General features: G+C 44.1%; 1 protein-coding gene across 3 annotated transcripts in view; it reads left to right on the forward strand.

Moving 5' to 3' along the window:
* Tmem131 (Transmembrane protein 131) overlaps positions 1 to 22,717 on the forward strand; it is a 111,449-nt gene that overhangs the window by 15,552 nt on the left and 73,180 nt on the right. For 2 of the 3 annotated variants that reach the window (XM_055073835.2, XM_050183054.2), the window contains exons 12-19: positions 5,603 to 5,708; positions 6,938 to 7,097; positions 11,849 to 12,019; positions 12,164 to 12,271; positions 14,821 to 14,937; positions 16,221 to 16,325; positions 17,745 to 17,825; positions 21,624 to 21,776. In XM_055073835.2, coding sequence (XP_054929810.1) covers positions 5,603 to 5,708; positions 6,938 to 7,097; positions 11,849 to 12,019; positions 12,164 to 12,271; positions 14,821 to 14,937; positions 16,221 to 16,325; positions 17,745 to 17,825; positions 21,624 to 21,776 — 1,001 coding nt within the window. The remainder of the gene's footprint in view (positions 1 to 5,602; positions 5,709 to 6,937; positions 7,098 to 11,848; positions 12,020 to 12,163; positions 12,272 to 14,820; positions 14,938 to 16,220; positions 16,326 to 17,744; positions 17,826 to 21,623; positions 21,777 to 22,717) is intronic. The other variant, XM_072287843.1, reaches the window with a different exon arrangement.

Genomic DNA, 22,717 nt, shown 5'->3' on the forward strand with positions numbered 1-22,717 from the left:
TCTTCTCAATTGGGCAAAAGTAATTATGCTGGCCATGGTACGCTAAACAGATGAAAAAGAAAACACACACAGGCAAACAAAAGATGCACTTCTAGATTTGATTTGGAAATGGGACGGCCAGCTCCTCAGCATGAGGACCAATTTATTTCTCATTATCAGGAATATACAGTAGAACCTCGTTCATACTCATACGTCGTGAAAAAAAAAAAAAAAAACGAGAAGGAAGAAGAAAGTACTATCCGGGAAATTGGCAATCCAAAGTCACTAAAAATTTAAGGAATGACAAGAAAGGAAGAAGGTGCGAGATGAGAGGGGATTTATCTAAATGTGTCTGTTATCTTTTGTTGGTTCAGTACCTGAACTTTTGAAAGGAGGAGTTCCTTTTCGCCACACTGCGGACGATTTTCTGCATTTACATTGTTTGCATGAAAGAAACTGTGCAGCGCACCTAGCCCAGTAAGGGCTTCGAAGAAAGTAGCCAACAGGTGCCCATCGTCGTCTTCGTCATCATTTTCAGGCGATTGTGCTTTGTCCCCTTTAACCTCCGCTACGATATCTGTCATGCTTTGTGGCTTGCACATCAGGACATTATCATCTACCGCAGTGAAATCTGAGAGCCGGCCTTTGGAGCTAGTGCGTCAGAACTCCACTTCAATTTCATCTTCAGGAGCTCATTCCAGAGCGTCGTCTCTAACGCTGGACTTAAATTCTTTGGCCGCTGGGGCGCACTGAAAACCACATATTTTAAAGCAATTCTTTACTGCTTCGTACATTACACTCTCCCACGAGTTGCTGAGATAGTGCATTGCGTTCCACCGGTGAGAGCTTCTCGGGGTCGTCACCTCTGGACGCGTGACCAAGGAAGCTATGCACAATACACTTCCTATGCAGATGTTTAAGGAGGTTTTCTTATTTCACCTGTATCCAGAAGTTGCAACTGGCTTGTGTTTGATGGGAGGAACGTGTCTTTCGTATGACATTCGCAGTTGTGCACAAACAAAATATCTCCGTGCCCTTTGCACCCCAGTTGTCTTTTGAGATATCGAAGGTACTCTTCAAAGATGTCGTATGTCACCCATGCCTTTGCATTATGATTGTAAACACAAGGCAGGCAAGTGGTGTGTTCCGTAAGCACATCAGGTTCTTCACCTTTCCGGTCACTTACGGCTTCATAATGTAGCTTCGTTGCAGCAAAGTAGTACCGTAAGGCAATCTTTGCTGATCTTGCCACTGTGACAGGACTCCCCCTTCATGCTTAGTGACTGGCTAGTCTGGACCATGAGGAAAAGGCCAAGCTCATCCACATTGTACATGTCACACAGGTCATAAGCATCGAAAATGATGGGGATCACTGAAATCCATTTCATAACATCAGCTTGATTCGTGCCTGCTGACTTGTTTTACCTGCAGATAGGCGATGCCGTGTCTTGTCCGAAAACGGCTGATCCATCCGTTCGATGCCGTAAAGTTGTCTATTACATTGGCGATTTCCATAGCTTTGTGCCGGAGAATGCTACCATCAAAGCTTATGCTGGAAGCCCTTGCTTGTTTGAATGACTTAAGCAGGGCTGATTCAAGTTCTCCATGCCTGGCTCTATGGCCTTGCTTTGTTCCAGTGTCGAACACTAAGGCATTCGATTTGATTTGCTTGCATTTTGACACGATTGTGTTGACATTTAATGTGGGCAATCCTTGCTCACTGGCGATGTCTGTGCGTTTTCTCTTTGGGTTGTGGTCAACAACCGCCAAAACGTTAAAGTTTCCCTCGAGGGTCAAAGGCTTGCACTTCCTTGATGCCATGGCTGCAGCTCTCAAACAGATGAATGCAAGCATAGCAACTGCAATGACTGCAATGTCCGATGTCCCACAAGCTTTGCTGATGCTGAAATAATAAAGTGGGAGCGCAAGATCATCTCAGTGTTTTCACTTGACACAGGTGGCGAGTGCTGCAAAGAAGCTGCCGTAGCGGGCGGCTATGGCTTTTGATAGCACCTGCCTGGCAGGGTTGTGCCATTTCTTGTTTACATGAGATGTAGTGACGAAAAAATGTAATATGATCGCAGTTTATTGAATATTGCTGCTGAAAAAGCGCATGTTCTGGGAACATATCAACGGATTAAAAGACTGCATAACTGTATTCTATCATTTTTAGTTCTCTCGATCGCAATGTTGCCGCAGGAAATTTGTGCTAAAAGGGAACAGATCAACAAGCTTCTACTGTACATAGTGTTCTGCATTTCATGTGAAGTAACTGAAGTTTTAGCTGCAATGCAACAATTTCACTGTGCTTAAATATCTTTGCTTTCTTTTGTGTGTTATGGCACATTCTTGACCAGTACAAGAGTATTATAAACCCCGTATTCTTAAATGCATCTTAACTTGGAGCCCATGCTTGACTTGATCTAAATAATTCCTGATGTGAACATGCCCAAAATGCTCATTGCAGTTACTTCAGCGTGTTCACAACAGGCGTCATTTAGATCAAATCAAGCATGGGTTTCAAGTTAAGATGCTTTCTGAATACAGAGGTAAGTATGCTTTTACGAAAACATGTGCTTCAGATAGCAGCAGAAGCAGTAACTGCCAGCTGAAATTGCCTTCATTGTGCAGAGCATATGCACGAAAGAAGTCAGTGCTTTCTCAATTAGAAAAGGATCTAGGAAACATGTCGATTGATAAGTTATGGTAAAGGAAGTAGCATTCAGGAGCTGGAACTCTGCACTGACAGTAGTCTGATGTGAAGAACAAGGGACAGTGTTCCGTGATGCTTTCGTGTCATTTTTTAATTCTTTTTGCCCTTCATCATGGACTCGGATGCCACTACGTCTCCTGAGATTGGCCATTTGGCATGACAGGCGATAAGAAGTGAAGAATGGAAAATGAAATGGGATCATTACAATATGTGGCCCTAAATAAGACCACACCATGGAGAAAATAGTGTGCAGGGGTAGCTAACTGGTGGCATCTGATGACCTGGAACACAAGCGTGTAAGGATGCAGTATACAGTCGCCAACCGTTTATTTGGACCTCACGGTGACTGTGGAAATGTTCGAATAAGCAGGTGTCCGAAAAAGCAGATTAAGGAAAAAAAAAAAAAGACCTTTCCTTTATTTTCACGCACATATTCGGGCTCGGCAGTAGGCTTGAAGAAATCATGAATGCGCCGTTAACATTGTTCCATTTATGCGCAATCACATAAGCCTGAATCTCGGAGAGGGTCGTACGGTCACCATAGGTGGCTGAAAGCACAGTCACTGCTTGTACACGCTCCTCATGCGACGGCAGCGTAACACATGGTGCATCATCTTCCGACACAGAGTCATCGTCCGGCGGCGCAGCAGAAACCTGACGAAGGATCTCGCCGTCGTTGAGTCCTGCGCATGTCAGTACAGCAGTATCAGCACCTGTGAAACTGTCAAATGAGACGGTGTCCGGAATCGCAATGCAACCACTGCGCAGGTCTTGGCAGAACATTTTTGGCGTCAGTAGGGAGCACATTGGAAGGCAACAAATCCTAGTCCTCCCTGCACCTGCTTGCCGGCATTCCCCAGCGCAGTCAGAGCGGGCACTGTCGGCGCCATTAGACATTTGACGCGATGTTTCCGTATGCTGCGTTGCATCACCGCAACCTCGACACAGCACACAAAGCAAACATCACCCCGGCGTCACACCGACACCAGTCGCACAAACGAAAAATGTGGCCTACTCGCAGGGTCGTGCATGAAGAAAGAAACAAATCAGCTGCTGGATTGTCTTGACATGGCTTACTAAGCTGAGACCGGAACTGCTGTAGCTATGAGCCAGGCAGAAACGATGATGATGAGTGGTGATTTGCAGTAGTGCCACTTAGTGGGGCAGCAAGGAGGCTCCGTTCAAAACAAAAATGGCGTTCAGCAAGTCGAACCATGCACTGGTCAGAGTCGGTGCATGACGCTCTCGATCGAGTTCGCTCAAGGAGTGTCCGAAAAATCAGATGAGAGGTTTCAAGGTGTCCGAACTTTCAGCAGTTATACGTTATGGTCTATGGGGAGAATGGCGGTGCTGCGAAGCAGACCGAATAATCGAGCATGTCCGAATTTTTGGAGACCGAAAAATCAGTCGGTGACTGTATTTAGGGGTGCGCAAATGTCAAATTTTCAGTTTCGAAGCGAATTCGAATAATGAAAACCAAGGGAAAGTTGAATATTGTTAGGATATTCTTTGAATACAAATACTATTGGTTTTGCGAAATTGCAATTTTTTTCACCTACTAGAGGTATAAAAAAAATAAAGCTTATTGCATAGCAAATAATGTACTAGAAAATTATGCCTTGTGGCCAACAAAAGTCTCTAGTGCAACCCTTTGGTTGACAGTATCACAACTACAGTTATTTAATGTTGTCATGAAGGAAGGAAAGCTGCTTGACATGGGGGGGAGGGGGGGGGGGGGTTCGGGGAGCAGCGACACCCTCCTGCATATCACGATTCCTTCAGACACTGGAAGGAGCCACTCACTGGGCACACTGGTGTATGGTATCGGCAGGTATCTCTTTGCAAGTCGAGCCAACAGTGAGCACCATGCTTACACCACCACTCACACGTACCTTTTGTCCCAGAATTTCATCATGCACATATATTTCAAGTTGTCCTTGTGGCAGTGAAAATTGCTGCCACAAGCAAGTAAAGATTACTGCTGGTTGATGAGCTTATAAAAGTATTTCCGCAGTGCTGACGTGAAAGGAGCCTCTCAGCTTTCATTGTTGAGGGCATATCTGGGTTCCTTGATGTTGAAATCTTCCTTTCTTCTTCTAAAACCACATTTTTTAACCCAGTTTACCATTGAAGCATCCTGGTGGTATTTTACTACTAGAGTAAGGATATAAAAATATTGCCAAGGGGCTTGCCACTTGACCAAACTTGTAGTTTGGAAACTGTGGTTTTAGACACTTAGCCAGATTAGTAGAAGATACAGAGGTTTCCACCTGGTGTCTTGTGTTGTCCAAACGCATGAAGAGACAGTACAGTGTGGGTACTTGAGCTGGTAGTGTTGGGTAAGCATAAGCACCAGTAGTGGTCCCGTGACAGTCCCCTCATGTTGCTTTTGATGTGCTTCACCGCAATACACTCTGTATGCTTGGCCGCATGGCCGCATAAGACGGCTGCACTGCGGCGAAGGTAACTTAAACCAACAGCAGCAATTTCTGAGGGTTGGAATATTTTGAACAGTAAAAATGCCTTTCGAATCGTATTTACTACCAACCGAATCGAATGTTCGAAGTTTAGAATACACTTGCACCTTTAATTCTGTTTCTATAAAAACTGTGGCAACAACACAGCAAGTTCTTCAATCACGAGACAGTGTTACTGTAAGGTGATGGGCTTTGAGCTATTTAGGGCATTACTGATGTTATCTGGTCGGCTAGAGGATGATGGTTCAAATGAAGAATGATCGATGATAGAAGAAGGATGGATGAGTTTACACATACATAAATGCATACCAAACAGTATTTTGTTAATTTAGCATGTGTTTAGGTGTGTGCCTCAGTGTAGCAGACATACTTGGAAAGGAAGAGCAGGGGGAACTTTGCTGAGATAACTAGCTCTTTATGTCTGTCTCTCCAGCCTCAAAAGTTAAGCACCTGAAACAATGCTCCGGCAAGATTGTGGTGAAGTCTAAAAACAACCAGTACAAGTTGACGATACCATTCCAGGTATATTTCATGAATGGGTAAGTCATGCCTTTTTCTTGTTTCAGTGTTGTCACATGAGTCCCTTCATGGCTGTAACCTGCTCCTACAAACAATGTTAATGTGTAGAATGCAGCTTTCTGAAGAAGTATTCTTCTTGTGTGCTTTGCCTGCAGCCTAGAGATGTTCTATTTTCGGTTTGGTACAATCTGTAGTATGTAGTGAAAGCTGCAGCCTTGGTTGTTGTCTCAATACAACTGAATTGTGTTTGCTTGCCATCCGTATGGGGAGAGTTCAGTCATTGGGATCTGAAATACAAACCTGGTTGAGGCCAGATGCAGGTTACATCTGCGCAAGTTGTGCATCTCATGAGAAGCAATGGAAGCAAGCTGGCGTCTTCGTTTCTTTTCGCATTTTCACATTCAGTATGCCATAATGTGCTCCCGATACCAGCGACATCCTTTGCTAAGAGGGTTTAAGCAGCACGTTCAGGCTAACATGGCCCTGTGATGGTGCAGTTGGCATGCAGCAGATGTGGGATCAAATCCTGAAGCAGAGTGGGATTTTTCCTTTTCAAAGCATTGACTGACATCAGTCACATTCAAATCATACCCATTGTATCGAGCCAGTGAAGAGCCCATTACAGGTAATAATAAAACACTAGGCAGACAATCAACCAGATGGTAAGTAAAGATGCACCTAGTAAAGCCGTGCTGACTTCAAAATTTCGAATTCAAAATTCAATTTGATGTGCTTCATTTGTTGATGTTTTGATTTTCTAGGGTCCTTTTTTTTCCCATTGTTGACATAGTCTTACCCTAATGCACAATTGTTTCCATGCTATTTAGAGGTTGTAAAGTGCAATTATCTTTTTATCCTAACCAATATATCTGATATTTGTTGATAAAGAAGAAGAAAACTTTCTGTAGAGTGGGCCTGAAATGAGTGTGTTGAGTATCCACTTATTTTTTAAAACATAATCAAATACAGGCAAGTTTTACTAGCTGGTTTACTGCACTGAACGTAAAGATGAATGCATTAAATGGTAAGGGTGAAAAAAAAAAAAATCCTTTTCATGATAAGGTTAGGATGGAATTTCTGAAAATTGTATGCCACATGATGAAAAAGAGACATCGTATGGGAAATAATCAGTTTTGAATAGGCAGTCGCCAGCTGCTTCTTTTCTTTCTGTTGAGGGTGGGGGGGGTTGGGGGGGAGTTGGATAGACTGTGGAAACTGATCCATTTCTTCTTTATCATTACTTTTCTAGGTCACTAGAGTACAATGTGAATGGCACAGTGTTCTACATAGGGAGAGCGAAAAGTCTTAGCAAGTCAGACGTTAGGCCACTAAATATTTCCAATACTTTCCCAGTGCCAGTAGTAATCCACAGCATTGAACTTCAGCCAGAGAGTCAACCTCATTTCACTGTGAGTATACCAGAAGAGAGCATTTGCAGATGCTGAGCTGTTATGCCTGGCTTAAAGTAACTGAAACTTTTAAGTAAGAAAGCAACTCGGAAGTTGTGTTCTCGTTTGATCACTTTTGGGCATTTTGGGTTCTCTTTAAGCGCAAGTTTATTGATTCATAAGACATTGCATAGCCCTCAAGTTAACTGTCTGAATGCCCAGCTCTCCACTGTCTTACGACTGTCGTGTCACGTCATGCAAAAAATAAAAGCATCATCAAATGTTATTGTATGAGAGTGTGAGCCTTGTTTTTTTAAAAGCACATGTGTTGTGCATCATGTATGATGTAGGATTGTACTCCATATTTTATGGAAAATTTTTAAATTGACTTCAGGCTTGAAACGCTTTTGCTAGATGTAGTGGCATGCTGGATTGGGCTGGTGGTACATTAGTGAACATGAAGGAAACGGTGTTAAAAACACTGGCTATACGCGCTTTCCATGAAAAGCATGTCCCATTTCAGAGAAATGTAAAAGAGGTGGGCTGAAGTGTATGTTTTGTACGCTGATTTTGACATCTGATATAGGATGACCATCTCGTGTAACTATATAATAATTACCCTAACCATAGCACTCTAGAAAATGCAAAAAATTTGGTTTCATACGAAAACTGTCTGTAGAGCAACGGACCAGTAAGCTAGACACACACTATTTTTAAAACGAAAGGAAATCCAATTCAGCGCTTTGTGACCTGTATTAGAGTTGAATTTTGCTGTAGTTGGTAAAATCTGGAACTAAGAAGTGTGCTTACTTTCCGGATGACCACTAGCTTTGTTAACTGCAACACTGTGTGAAATGCTCCATAGGCCTCAGGATGAGTAATGTCAGGCTTTACAGTACAGTTCTCCTCCCCCTTGCGCGTAGGTTGCCATATAGCATAATGTGGAAATGAAGCTGTATAAAAACACTGAGATCTGAGGTACCCACCGTGGTTGCTTAGTGGCTATGTATGGTGTTGGGCTTCTAAGCAGGAGTTGCGGGATCGAATCCTGACCACAGCGGCCACATTTTGATGGGGTAGAAATGCGAAAACACCCGTGTATGTAGATTTAGGTGCATGTTAAAGAACCCCAGGTGCTCCAAATTTCTGGAGTCCCCCACTACAGCGTGCGTCATGATCAGAAAGTGGTTTTGGCATGTAAAATTGCATAATTTAATTTTTCATTAAAGCACTGAGATTCATTTCATTCAGATACTGCAAGAATGATAGAAATGCATTGTCTATTAGCCATCATCGCTCATAACTGTCAGGTCCGTTGGATTGACAGTTGACCCACAGTGGGGCGGGCTTGGTCAGTGCACCCTTGAGAAGATGTTTGCTCAGGCAGAGTTGTTAGCATGTCCTTCACCAATTTGCCAGTGCTTTTGTACAGCTGAGTAGCTGATTTGCTCTGGTTCAGACAATGAATGTGATTCGCTGAGGCAGTTTTACCTGACTGTCATGTCTATGTAAATGTAGCTAAGCACAGGCAAACAGTGAAAAACTGATGAAAATCAGTGGTGTAAAAGTCATGAGCTATTTGCTATACCTTCCTGCACATCCCTGGCTGGGAGCTTGCAAGGCTAATAGCCTGAAAGGATATGTGTGCCAACATGGCAAAAGAGAGAATGCCTGGCAGCATTCCTGCGCAACTTGTTGTGTGAAGTGGGAACGCACGTAAATCAACATAATATAGTATGGTAGTGTGAGGCTTCAAACCAGGAAAGAAAATGCTACTGCTGAAGCACTCCCACACCCTCTTGGTTCCATATTCTGGATCAATGACTTTAGCGAATATTAGCCATCGAGCAGAACACTCTTCACTCTAGTGAGGGGTTGTTCCATATGCCACTTCATACAAAAGTGAAAGTATCTGAAAGTGATCAATCTGGAACACAGTCCCTGTTTTGAGCTACTCAGTATTTGTAACACAGGAAACAGACACTTGCCTTACAGTGCAGTGTTGCATCCATACAGATATTGTTTATATCCATAAGACAAAAAATAAAAAGTTTTACTGTCTGTGTGCTTTGCATATTTTCACGCTTTTCATTGTTTTATCATCGAGTTTTCATATTAGTGTGGTACATATAGCGCAAACATTATCAAAAGTTGAAAGACCAATGTTGCCACTAAAGAAAATAATTTTTTATTCACAGCCTGTGCATACTGGCTGAGATCAAGTGGTTTGGCATATGTGCATGTTTGATGAATGCAATGTATTGAAGCAATTCCACATTGCAAAACTGTGCTTTAAAAATTGGCAGTGGTGGAACAGCTGCGCCAATTGTGTCAAACTGCACCGAGAGTGGGCCTTTGCGTCATCCTGCGTGAAAACGGCATTTCAGCGGAAAATTGCGCCAAGCCTGCGCCAGAGCAAGCATACAAGCGAAAGCCTCCTTCCATTGATGCTTCGCAGCTAGCAAAACTGAGTTCAAAACGAACAGCCCCCTATCATCATCATCTTAGAAGGAACCAGCCGGAGTCATCTGGTTCCTCACTCCCATATTTTTCTCTGACAGGCGTAGAATGTAGTGCCGTTTTACTGTCTTGCTGGCGCTTCGGTGTTCATCGAACCCGCATGGTAGCATGGTGTTTGCCAGAGCAGGATGTCACATTCTAGGATCAAAGGTTAGCTTTTTCTATGTTTATGGGTGATAGCAGGGTTTTGTAAAAGAGCTGCTGTGATCAGAATCGCGTCTGGTACATAGCTTATAAAATCCGTGCTCATTGTGAACACGTGGGGGCCATTGAGAAAGAAAACAGAAAGAGAATCGTGTGAGTATTCGTCGCTGGCCCAAGTGCATTCTACAGTCATGTTTCATATGTATTCTCAAACTTATTCACATGACCAGATATTGCGACCAATTTTCGCAACATCATTTCGCACTTGCGACTTGGCTATCAGTGCGTACCGAAGTTCGGGATCCGTCAGGCTAGCCTATGGAATGGCTATGGCGCTGCCCTGCTGAGCTCTAGATGGCAGGTTTGCTTGCGGCTGAAGTGGCTGCACATTGATGAGGGAGAGTGCAACTGCGCTTTTAATGCAAAAATTGCAAATGTGCGAAAATAAAATATATTCGCACAACTTTTTTATGTTGTACTGTGCTTTATTGAATCAAATGAGAGAAAGCGAGAACCTATGACACCGTTTACTGATTTTGACAGCTGCAGATTTACGAGGACCGAGGTCAAATGTGGTACACAGTGAAAGCCACCACTTCGATGGGTGCTGCCCTGTTTGTTGACGCAAAACGATTGTGTCGAGTTTGAGTCTCTGCTCTTTGTCAGGAAAATAGTGTCGACGACGCAAACGCAAAACCTTCTTTGCGACTCGTGCATGCACAGTGGTGCTGATTCTATTTTTATGCGAAGCATATTACTAGAGCTCAACCCAGCTCCTCAGGCGCGGCGGTGTCGCCTTCAATACCACGTGACACCGTGACGTCACGACAGAGGAGAAACGGGGCTCCAACTCGCGCCGTCGCTCGCGGCGTCACGGCGGTATATAAGCAGCTGCGCTTTTTCTAGGTGGCTTTGGCTCAACTCTTGCAAGATGGGCTGGGTGGGAATCGAACCAGGGTCTCCGGAGTGTGAGACGGAGACGCTACCACTGAGCCACGAGTACGATGCTTCGAAGCGGTACAAAAGCGCCTCTAGTGAATGCGGTGTTGCCTTAGAAACGAGCTGTTTCTAAGGCTCAGGCATGTGTCGCTTGCTCAGGCGTACATTTCGTTGCCGCGCCGAACGCTGCGTTGCTCGACGCTTACCGCGTCCAATGCGGGGCGCGTAGTCGCTGCGCCGTAGCCCATTGTCTTACACCCCTTGGCGGGTCGACGGGAACGCTGTCGCGTTCCACTCTTGAAGGCGAAGCAGAGTAACGCATGAGTTGTTTCTTCTACTAGCCGAACCAAATATAGCCAAGCAACAGCAGTTCACCAGGCTAAACAGTGGTTCAACAACTAAAATAAAGGCTAGTATGCTTCGCATCCTGGGCTTAACCTTAGCTAAGCCACAGCCATTTTTTTTGTTCGAAATAACTCCCTAATGTGCATGGCATGACACGAGTGTATTGCATGATGTCATGTTCAGTGCAGGCGTGCATACTCGATTGGTCTTGCGGTGAGCCTTTGCCCACAAGCCATTGCATTCTCGGTTAATAACCCCCCCTTTGTTGACAATCTGTCTGTGGTGCCTTCTCTGGGCCATATCGGAGAGTCGACGAACCCAGGCGCAGCGCTCTTTGTGCGTTGCATTGTCAAGGAGCATTACATCCTTTCGAATACGTGCTTGCAAGGTAAACCTTGCGCAAACCCATCTCCACAACATATCGACTATATCAGTTAATATCTGCATGGTATATGGTAAGCACACGTGCGTTTGACCCTGTACCAAAAGTGCTTGTTGCTGTGCCAAATCTGCTTTTTGCCTGTGCCAGGACTTGCACCGAAAGGTGCAATGGCTGTTCCACCACTGAACTAGTTTTTAGCTGATGCTGTGGTCTCTCAACTTTCCTCATGAGTGCACACAGAGACAAGTTTAATCCCTGTAGAGGTTGACCATAATTCAAGCCAGGTACCATTAACGAGCATAACAGTCATCTGGTATAACTGTTGATAAGCACACTTTATAATTTTCTTATTCTTGTTGAGTTTACAGCATTTACACTTCATTTGTCCATTCTATTGCATGTTGGATGATCAGCTAATTTGTTTTTTTGCTCCTGCCCTCAGGTCATATTTAACTCGTCAACAGTTTTGCAGCCAAACGAAACAAAACCAGTGGTGTTTCTCAAGTTTCACCCACAGAAGACTGCTCTGCAGCTGAATGCAACACTAAGGCTGCATACGAACATATCGCACTTCAACATTCCTCTCACATGCTACAGCGGCAGGCTAACACTGGTAATGAAATTTCTTACTGTTTCATGATATTTATAACCTTGTACTTTTCTATGTGGAAGTTTCTTGGCCCTGATACTTGAGTCCTCAGTTGAAATGGTGAACAAGAATGATTGCATTTTTTGCTTTCCTTACTTCAAATGGCAGAGGCTTCACCATGCTGTCAACAATGAGTCCTTTCTTGACTTCGGTACCCTTGGTATTGGGAACAAGCGCAGCATGTTTTTTGTGGTCATCAATGAGAATCCTATAGAGGTGGGTGTGCACATTTTTGAAGTTTCTGTTGGGCAGGTTTCTCTAAAGCTGTCTACAATGACTTGCTCCGTCTAGAGCACAATGAAACCCTGTTATAGCAAACCAGTTGAGAGGGAGCTTTACATTTGTGACAGGAGTGTTACTTTAAACAGAGGGGCACGAAAGCCCTACTGCTTTACCAGGGGATGTTATCTTAAAATTGAACAAAGATTTCCTAGTCCAATAACTCTGATTATTGACATCAAGATTATCCCCTTGTCGGCACCACTGCATTATTGGAAACAGCAAGCATGCTGACTGGTGCCAGGTTAGCACTACCCATTTCAATTGTTTGCTCTCTTTGTTGTTGACTCTTGCACTGCTATTGTCTCTGGCATCAGCCATTTGATACGATGGATAAAAAGAATGGTACAGTTACTTGTCTGGCCACAGTGTTCTTCAGAGATGATGTAGGTTCTCAATGCAACTTGTATCATCCATGTGGCTAAATAATAGCAAACGCTATAAGAGCTCATGCTTCAACCTGATGGTAAATTTTGTGCAAAAAGGTGCATTAGTTTCACCGAGCATTTTGTGCTCGGTGAAAGCAGTAGCCTACTCAGTGCTGCAGTGCCAGACGTACGCAGTGGAGCCCATTGTCAGCCTTAGTCACACGTAGCCACAGGACAAGAAGCTGCGTGAAGCTTGGCTCACGAAACATAAAATCTGCAAACAGTCATCGGCTACAACTCGGGTATGCAGCAAGCAGACGTGAGAAAGGTTTCTGCTATGGCGCCGGGTCTGCGATGTTCGGAAAACGCGCACTGAGACGCTCGCCCGAGTCCGCTGCCCGACTAATGTCACGACGGTTTGGTCTATGAACTTGTCGATGGTATAGATACTGGCAAGTTTACTGGAGTGGAAAGGGAGCGGTAAGAAGCACATCAAAAAAGAAGCATGGCATATGGTCATATTTATGTTATGAATTAATGCACAGGATTACAAAAAAGAAGCAGCGGGAAATCGCACGCTGAGAACACTGATAAACATACAGTGCGACGCAACTCGAGAAATAATATTTAGAAGAATTCGGAAGAAAAAAAAAAGATTGAATCGTCGCGACAGCACATCACTGCAGTCCCCGTAGGCGTCGAAGTCTCTACAATGAAATTATTTTTGAACAGCTGTGATAGCCTCTACGCAACAATGGTAGCTTGTATACTGTCAAATGCTCATATTCTGCGGCCTAAAGCTCATGGCACAGTGCAAAAACGCGCACGCTGCAAAAGCGAAACAGTGGGCGGACAAGCATGCAGGTGCGCAGTCAGTCGCTGCGAACCTGTGCGATCGCTGCATTGAGGCTTCACTCTATTACGCTCCATTTAGTTATACAAACACTATAAGAACATATTTCACATAGTTTGCTCTCAGCGTTTGCCTACCTTTCATGCAAGAAGCCGGTTCGGGAGACTCCATCGCGGCGACCGCGCGCAGTGGCGTTCACTGTACGTATTCGGTAAAGTGATAGCGTCTGTAAACGATTCAGTGCTTTCAGTTTGCCCAAGATTATTATTTAGACAGTAAAAAACTTCTCTTGTTTCGAAATTACTTACAGAAATGTCCGGGAGAGCTCCCACGTGGTGTTTTCAATGAGCGCTGACAGCAAAATCTATGAGGAGCGTGCCGCGTGATCCCTCATACTACGTCAGCGAGGCGCTTCCGACAGATGGCGACTCCGTAACTCCTCGCCGCTAATATTGAGGGTGTTACTGGATAAAAATTGCAGGATTTCGGTTGCAACATGCACTTCCATTTACAGGATTTGAAGCTGCCCTTAAAGCCCTTGAATACCCCTGGATGCGAAACTGCCTTTTTCAGGACCATGAAACCCTTTAAGCTTAATGGAGTGAATATTGCTTTTGGCTAAGCTCAGTGCATTTTATTTGTGTAGCTTACACAAGGTTTATGCAAGCAAAGCGTCAAGTGAATCTGATCCAATTCACATCTTTTTTGTGGGAGACATCTCATATATCGTGGTTGATGGTAGTTTATATGAAAAAGACTTAGTGAGCACTTTTATGTTCTTGTGCAATCAAAAATTTCTTTTTTCCTCATTGTTGAAGACAGTGTTTTGTTTTCAAGCTGTCAGGCATCATGGTGCTTTAATCCTTGAAAATGCCTTGTTAATGCTTTGAAAGTCCATGAAAACCATTTCTTCCCCAAACGCTTCTACGAACTCAGATTTACTGCATTTGGAGTATTACCATGTTTGAGGAGCTACTACAATAGGATTCCTATGACGTGTTGTTTACATAATTTGAAAGGTTAGGCGTAAAAGACGCAGACACAAAAGGAATGAGAAAAACAGTGCAATCATCATTGCTCTTTGTTATTCATGTGTCTGTGTCTTCTTTGCCTAACATTCCAAACCGTAAATCTTTACCACTTTGCTCAGGTTTCTGTGTTCAGAGTTGTTGATATTGCTGCCAATAAGTCCTATATAGCTGATACCTTGCATCCTCTTCAAAACTGCATTATTTTTAATTTTTGCTCTCGAAACAACTCTGCAGGTAGTGATCAAGCACTGGGGAACGAACATGACCAAGACGTTAGTCGAGCTGGCCACCGAAGCTGAAAACAGCAGCACACTAGTCGGAAACTACAACTTCTCCAGCGTTGTGAGAAAGGTAGGTGCATGTTCGCATCTAGATTCTTTCATTTGGGAGCATGAAGGAGTGAGCTGGTAGGCGCTGATAAAACTGTGCAGATCCTTGCTGGAGGGAACCAGCAGACAGGAGTGACAAAAAGGCACAGTTGTCACCCAGGCAAAATATGTGGAGTGTGCACGGATGGGGCTCCGATTAATAGGTTATTATACAACAGACTTCTGCTAGTTTGACCCTAATCTGATTATCTTCATTCAACCCTCTCTGTGAGTCCTGGCCAGCCAACAGTCTGTCGGCTGATCATTCTGTTATTTAAGCACTAGAATGGCTCTCGTCTGATGATTTCACCATTTTCTATGTGTGTGCATGCGCTTCTTTTGCCGTTGCCAACGAAGAAAGTCACGACTGTTGTGTGGCTATCATGTTGTTATGTAGCACTGCTATTGCAGGTAAATGCATACAATAGCAGGTAGCAGGGTATATGTACTCACAAGGAAGCCTAATCTATCCTAAGAAGAATGTGCCGTTTGCAAACCAGTTTTGCTGGGTGAAGCAAATGTACTCTCAAGGAAACCTAATCAATCATAAGAAAGATGTGCTCTTCTTGCCAAATTTACAAGAAGTGCAGGCTAACCAGTTTTGCTGGGTGAAGCACGTATCATGACAAGTACACATAATTTTTCTGGCACAGTGTAGTGATGTTGAGCTTGGGAATGTAGGATTTGCCACGCATGACGTGTAACACTCCATGCTTCTGCAGCAGGGTTAGTGATGTTTTGTCGCTTGCACTGTCAGTGGTGTCTTGGCACTCTTGTGTTAAGAGCAGATATCAGGTATATCAGGTGGCAGAAGCATCAGGTATTCCTGATGCTTCTGCCAACTCTGCATTAAGGATATGAATGAGGTTGCCATAAAGAGTGTGTCAGCTGCTGCTTATATCACCCTTTCCCATTTGCGGAGACCATGTGAGCACCATTTAATGCACAAACATTGCTAAGGTCAGTCGTTGGCATCAGCTAATAGAAAACGCTCATTCCACTCGCAAATTCGTCAATGCCTTCAAACTCAACTGTGACTGAACTTGGCTTCAGCAGTGCTGTGTCTGGGCTGTAATGTCTGAAGAGATTTTTTACAGACCGAATTGCAGGCCTCAGGTTTCAGTTAGAACAGCTATCTGTGCCCACTTTTGTAATGGATAGTGAACAGGGAATATGGTTGAATATCACTGGTGCTTTCAGCGCCACTGCTTTACAATGCAATCCGACTGCATATATATGAAAGCCACCACTGTTTCTTTTCTTTAGATCACCCTGTTGCCCCTACATTATGCACTGTTTCGAATCAGTGTCACAGCACCAGAGACTGAGGGGGTTTTCTGGGGTGAAGCCTCCATCGAAACAAACCATGAGGTAAGGGCTATAAACTAACCATAAACACTGTATTTTGTGTGTAATGATATAATGCCCTTTCACAAGTTCCACAGTGGCTGTGCTGTTTTCTACAGGTTTAATATAGTTTATCCATCCTTATTAACATGTACATACAAGAATAATGTACGTACCAAATACCTATATAGGCTATATATGTAGGATGTTTCTGCATTTGAACACTTGCTTTCTGCATGGAGACATGACATCTGTTGCAAATGAAGTACCGTATTTACTCGCATAATGATCACACTCGCGTAATGATCGCACCCCTAAATTTTGTCGTCAAAATTAGTTTTTTTTTTATGTCCCGTGTAATGATCGCACCTTGAACTTGCCGCAGCGATATGTCGTGTGCTAAGTCTAGCTAATAATGATCGCGCTTACCATCTGTCGAATGCTACGCGAACGACTCTTCAAGACACGCCAAGCGGCCTGCACGCACCAAACATTCTTAAGTAGATGCCTGATTTCATTACTTTCATCACTTTCCGCACTTCCATGACAAAAAGAGGTACAACCAAGCTTGCCTTTATTATGGGTTGGCTTTATAATGGTTGATGTCAACAAAAACAATAAAGGCGCATTTCGATTCTTTTCATCTGCACTCGAGAGCACGCAACAAATCGCACGCGGCAATGATAGTAGCCACGTTTACTCTGATACGTTAAAAGTGTACCCTATTCATACGCCGACGCTTATAACACAGCTAAGATATTCGCCCACCCTTAGCGGAAACGTGTCGTTTTAAGATAGTAGTGAAGACAGATGCCGCAGTTTCCGCAGCACGTCGGCCATGCATTTCTATGTCACTGGCAGCTAAGCGCGCCCACCTGTTTCTGTCCCCTCAAAGTTGACATGGCTACGTTATTGCTGCAAACTTGCCGATATTAACAATATTATTCATCACTGATACGGAAGAAACTGTTTCAATGCACGCAATGTACTCGCGAGAAGCAAAAAAAAATCGCGTTCGGCGCGTTCGGCTTGCTCCGCCGGCCGCCATTCTTGTTTTGGTGTCCCGCACCCGCAATCCCGCAGCAAATGCGGGACGAAAAATTTTTTTTTTTTTCGTGGGAAATTTAACCCGCGTAATGATCGCACCCCTGAATTTGCATCAATTTTTCTGACAAAAAAGTGCGATCATTATGCGAGTAAATACGGTATCAAAGGAAACTTCAAACTGCCAATGGGTGTAGTTGTTTGAATCCTCATATTTGATAGCTGATTTGAGATTTTAATAGGCAGTCACATTTGATTAGGTGACTTCGATCTTGCTTGCTACCAATTTTGTTTTTCATTCACTGGTGTGTGTTAAAAAGGATTTGCCTTCAACTTTTGTTGTTGGTGTGCCTGCCTGTCATCGGCACCATCTCACAGCTTATTCCTCTTGCATGGCAGCTGCTCAAGGTCCAGTTTACGATGAGGACAGCAAAGGGCAGCCTCATGTCGGATCCGATAGTCTTTGAGAATGCATTTCCGGTATGTTGTCATGTTTTTTTTTATCTTAGCATATCTGCTGTTTGCTGAAAAGCTGTACACGAATCTCGCTATTTTGAGCATTCTGCTCCACGGAAACTATGAGCGGAAGAGGAGCAAAAATACATGAAGTAGTGATGTATAGTTTGTAAACCAGAGAAATATGAAATAGGAAGTGGGAATATGAGATGAAATGTATTTGCAGATGATTCGCTGAAATATGCAAAAACCAAAGGAACAGAAATTCTATGAAAACTTCAGTGCACAATATTGGATGTAGATTGTATAGTAAGGAATAACCACAAAGGCGACTAAGTACGATGAGTTAAATGAGTGATGCACGGAATATAAACATACATTGCACAAAAACAATCTAGGAAAAGAAAAAGCTCAGAAGCTCAACGATTTAAGGTGCCAGTAAGGACAAACATTATAGTAAAGCACTGAAAAAGAAGCCATGTATGACGTAAAAGAGAAGCACATTGTCTCATAGTGCAAGTGTTGTGACATTGAAATTACTGGGCCATGCCACCAAATGAAAGAAAAAGAACATAAAAAAAACCATATATTTTAATAAGCTGCTTTTTTATGTGTTGTACAAAAGGAGAATTTGTGTTATTTCTAATTACAGTCGCCGACCGTTTATTCGGACCTCACGGGGACTGCGGAAATGTCCGAATAAACAGGTGTCCGAAAAAGCAGATTAAGAAAAAAAAATGAAATCCTTTATTTCCACGCACTTATTCGGGCTCTGCAGTAGGCTTGAAGAAATCGTGAGTGCGCCATTGCACGCTGTTCCGTTTACGCGCAATCAGATAAACCTGAATCTCGGAGAGGGTCGAACGGTCACTATAGGCGGCTGAAAGCACAGTCACTGCTTGTGCACATTCCGCATGCGACAGCAGCGTAGCACATGGTGTGTCATCTTCCGACTCGGAGTCATCGTCCGGCGGTGCAGCATAGAGAATGGGTGCAGCAGAAACCTGACGAATGATCTCGCCGTCGTCGAGTTCTGCGCATGTCAGTACAGCAGTGTCAGCACCTGTGAAACTCTCAAATGAGACGGTGTCCGGAATCGCAATGCAACCACTGCGCAGGTCTCGGCAGAACTTTCTCCGCGTCAGTAGGGAGCACATCGGAAATCGACAAATCTTAGGCCCCCCGGCACCCGCACTGTCGGCGCCATTAGACACTTGACGCGATGTTTCCGTACGCCGCGTTGGAACACCGAAACCTCGACACAGCACACAAAGCAAACACTATGGATGGAAACAACTTTATTCTGAATCCGGCAAATTTGACGACCCGGGCTCAGGTCTCCCATGAGGGGACTTCGAGGCCTTGCCTCGTCGCCGCCTCTCGGGCTTGCTGGACAGCCCACTCTTGTGTCTTGAGGTTGGAGCTGCGCAGAGCGGCGGCCCACTTCGACGCAAGAGCCTCCGGAGCTACTGCCATTGTAGCTGATGTAACCCGACACTCCCACAACATGTGTGACAGCGTCGCTCTAGTGTCCTGATATAATTTGCAAAGAGCAGTCGGGTATTGCGCGGGGAAAATGTGCTGCAATCGCACCGGACTGGGGAATGTTTGTGTTTGCAATTGTCGCCAGATGACTGCCTGGCGACGTTTCAGCATGGGGTGAGGTGGGGGCAGCAACCGCCTGCCTAGCTGGTAGTGCTTGGTGATGTCATTGTACCTGACCAGGCGTTCTCGCGTGTTTTGAGCCAGCAGTTCCGAACTCGAAGAGGCGGTCTCCGATTCTGCGCGGCGGGTCAGTTTTCGTGCAGAGCGGTGTGCTACCTCGTTCAAGTTAATGAGGCCCTCATCGGTGGGGGTGGCGACGTGCGCTGGAAACCATATGATGGCGGTGTTATCGAAGTGCTGTCAACCAGCTTTCCTTAGAATCTGGAGAGCTTCGGAGGAAATGCGCCCCCGCGCGTAGTTGCGAACTGCGGATTGTGAGTCGCTAAAAACTACCTCGCAGAGGGGGTCGGTAAGCGCAAGCGCAATCGCTACCTCTTCTGCTGTTTCGGGGTATTCCGTTGCGACACTACACGCGTGCCGACACCAGTCGCACAAGCGAAAAACGCGGCCTGCTCGCATCGTTGTGCGCGAAAGAAACAAATCAGCTGCTGGATTGTCTTGACATGGCTTACTAAGCTGAAACCGGAACTGCTGTACGGCCATTCTATCGAACCAAGCAGAAACGATGATGATGAGCGGGGATTTCCAGTAGCGCCGCTTCGTGGGGCAGCAAGGAGGCTCCGTTCAAAACAAAAATGGCGTTCAGCAAGTCGAACTATGCGCCGGTCAGAGTCGGTGCATGATGCCCTCGATCGAGTTGACTCAAGGAGTGTCCGAAAAATTAGACTAGAGGCTGCAAGGTGTCCGAACTTTCGGCAGTTGTTATACATTATGGTCTATGGGGAGAACGGCGGTGCCGCGAAGCTGACCGAATAATCGGGCATGTCCGAATTTTTGGAGTCCGGAAAATCGGTCGGCGACTGTATAGGCAAATGTCACCTTGTTGAAAACGAATCGAATATGAATAGTAAGTGTTGAACATTTAATAGTCAAATGCAGAAGCATATATTTATAGCAAGAATATTTATCTCGGTATAATAAGGTACCCCACTTGTATTGACGAGTGAGAGGAAAGATAGTCAACTAACAAGGACAATTAGGATCAGTTTTAAACACAAGATGACTAATTGTCAATAACAGAACTGCACATTTTTTATAGCCTGGTTATAAACAAGCATTCCAAGAATGAATGGCTGCTGTATGATTAGCTTTCCAAAAACTTAAAATAATAGTTAAAAAAAGGTAGGAAGCTGTGGAAAAAAAAAAAAAAGAAAGCTACTGGAGAACTGTAAAAACTACTGTAAAAACTACTGTAAAAGAGTGGGTTGCAAAGAAAACATCACTAGTTATAGCGTAAAAGATAAAACTGCTACATGTAGACTGCAAGAAACGCTAAAATACAGACTACAAGCAAAAATCATATTGTCATATAGACTTCCGTCACAAATCAAAAACAAAGCTTGGAATACCTATTTTGTTTCTGCATTGCCTTGAAAATTATTTTCGTTGTTTTACTTCATTGAGTTTGCGATACTTCGTTGATCAGAAGGAGAACAGTAAGCCCACTTTAAGAGTTGTTTGTTGCGAAATATTTGGTTAGTTTCAATATTTGAAAAAACGAAATAGATCGTTTTCACACACGAATATGAATACTAGTTGGTGTCTAATGTTTGATTTGTATTCAGAAACTTCAAACATTCGTCCACATCTGGTTATTATTGAAGAGCATGCACTTGCATAAACCTACTCGTGAGCTAAAAAGAAGGGACAACATAATGATGTGACTTGAATGTTCCGGTGTGTTGTGGGGTACCTTGTAAGCTTTAATTTCAACCTGGGCATCAATCATTGTCTGCATAACTGTGTCCTGTCAGGTTATGATTTACATGAGCTCAGAGGAAATCGAAAAGAAAAGCTGTGAATACTTGGAAGGGAAACACTGTTAGGTCAGAACACAGGTTGGTGTCCTTCTGATGACTTCAACTATTTTGGCCGTTGACCTCCTGAGTAATGTCTGTCATGAAATTAACCTGCAGCCTCTGTTTCAGATTGCTACATCTTCTTAGTGTTATTGCGTACTAAATTTGTGTGCTCTGTTAACAACAGTGGCCCTTTTTCCACATCTTACACAGCTGTGACTGAGAGCCGTAATTGCACGTGCTCGAAGTGTCGATGTAGTGTTAATTCGCATCACTCTGCCATTTTATTTCTCCTTAGGGGAAAGTATCATCGCAGAATCTGTATATCCACAGCACATTTTCACACTCCATGACAGTGACTTCAGTGCAAACAGTTCCTGAAGATTCTAGGTTTTTTTTTGAAGTGACTCAGAATGCTTCGCCTGTGCTGCAACCGAGGAGCAAGAACTGGGTAGGTGGTGCCTCTATTGCACCTACCGCGCTAGGATCGTGGATGACTAACTACTGTGTGTTACCGATGACTAATCTGTGTGTTACCATATTTACTCGATTCTAATGCGCCCTTGATTGTAACGCACACCCATTTTCCGTGACCTAAAGAAAGAAAAGTTCTTTACAGTACCGTGCACCTTATTCTTTCATACAGAAATACAACTTTCTCTCATTTGTAAAAACAAAAATTTACCCCAAATGCACTAAAGTTGCGATAAATAAAAACGTCGCAGTTTCACCCGAAAGGCGAAGCATTGATTGTGATAGCAAATTAGTAGACAGCTATATGAAACGTAAGGATAGTTGTTTTACAGGCCATATAAACTTTTAAACATTCGCTTACTAAATAAGTGAACAAGCATGGTGTCACGCACGCACAAGCAAACATGAACACATCTCGCGCAATGGCCGCGGAAACTCTTCATCAGCGGTAGCAGGAGTGAGCAAATCATGCAGCGAATTGACCTTTGTGCGGCCCCTCGCTTCAACACGAACTAAGCGACGAGAGGCACGAGAGCAGATCACTTTCAAGATAGGTGGTGCGTGGCTGCGCCGTACGTAGCAGCCACCATAGTAGAATGCATCTCCTGTTTGCGCCAGTCCCACACGTAAGTTTCGGGAACTCCGAATGCCTGTGATGCGGCCCGATTTCCGTCCGTCTCCGCACACATGATCACTTTCCTTTTAATTACGGCATTGTGTTGAAGTCGACATACCCTTGCTGTTGGCACTTCCATGCTGATAGCGCAAATGCAGAAAACGGGAAGACTGATGGTGCAACACATACTACAGCACATGGAGGAAGCTACGGCAGCTAGGCTCGAAGCGCGTATGAGGCGGCCATTTTGATATGCCGATGGCGATATGGTAACGCACGTTTAAGGTCATACTCGATTCTAA

Source organism: Dermacentor andersoni, chromosome 4 (assembly GCF_023375885.2).
Source record: "Dermacentor andersoni chromosome 4, qqDerAnde1_hic_scaffold, whole genome shotgun sequence".
In the NCBI taxonomy this organism is placed as follows: Eukaryota; Metazoa; Arthropoda; class Arachnida; order Ixodida; family Ixodidae; genus Dermacentor; species Dermacentor andersoni.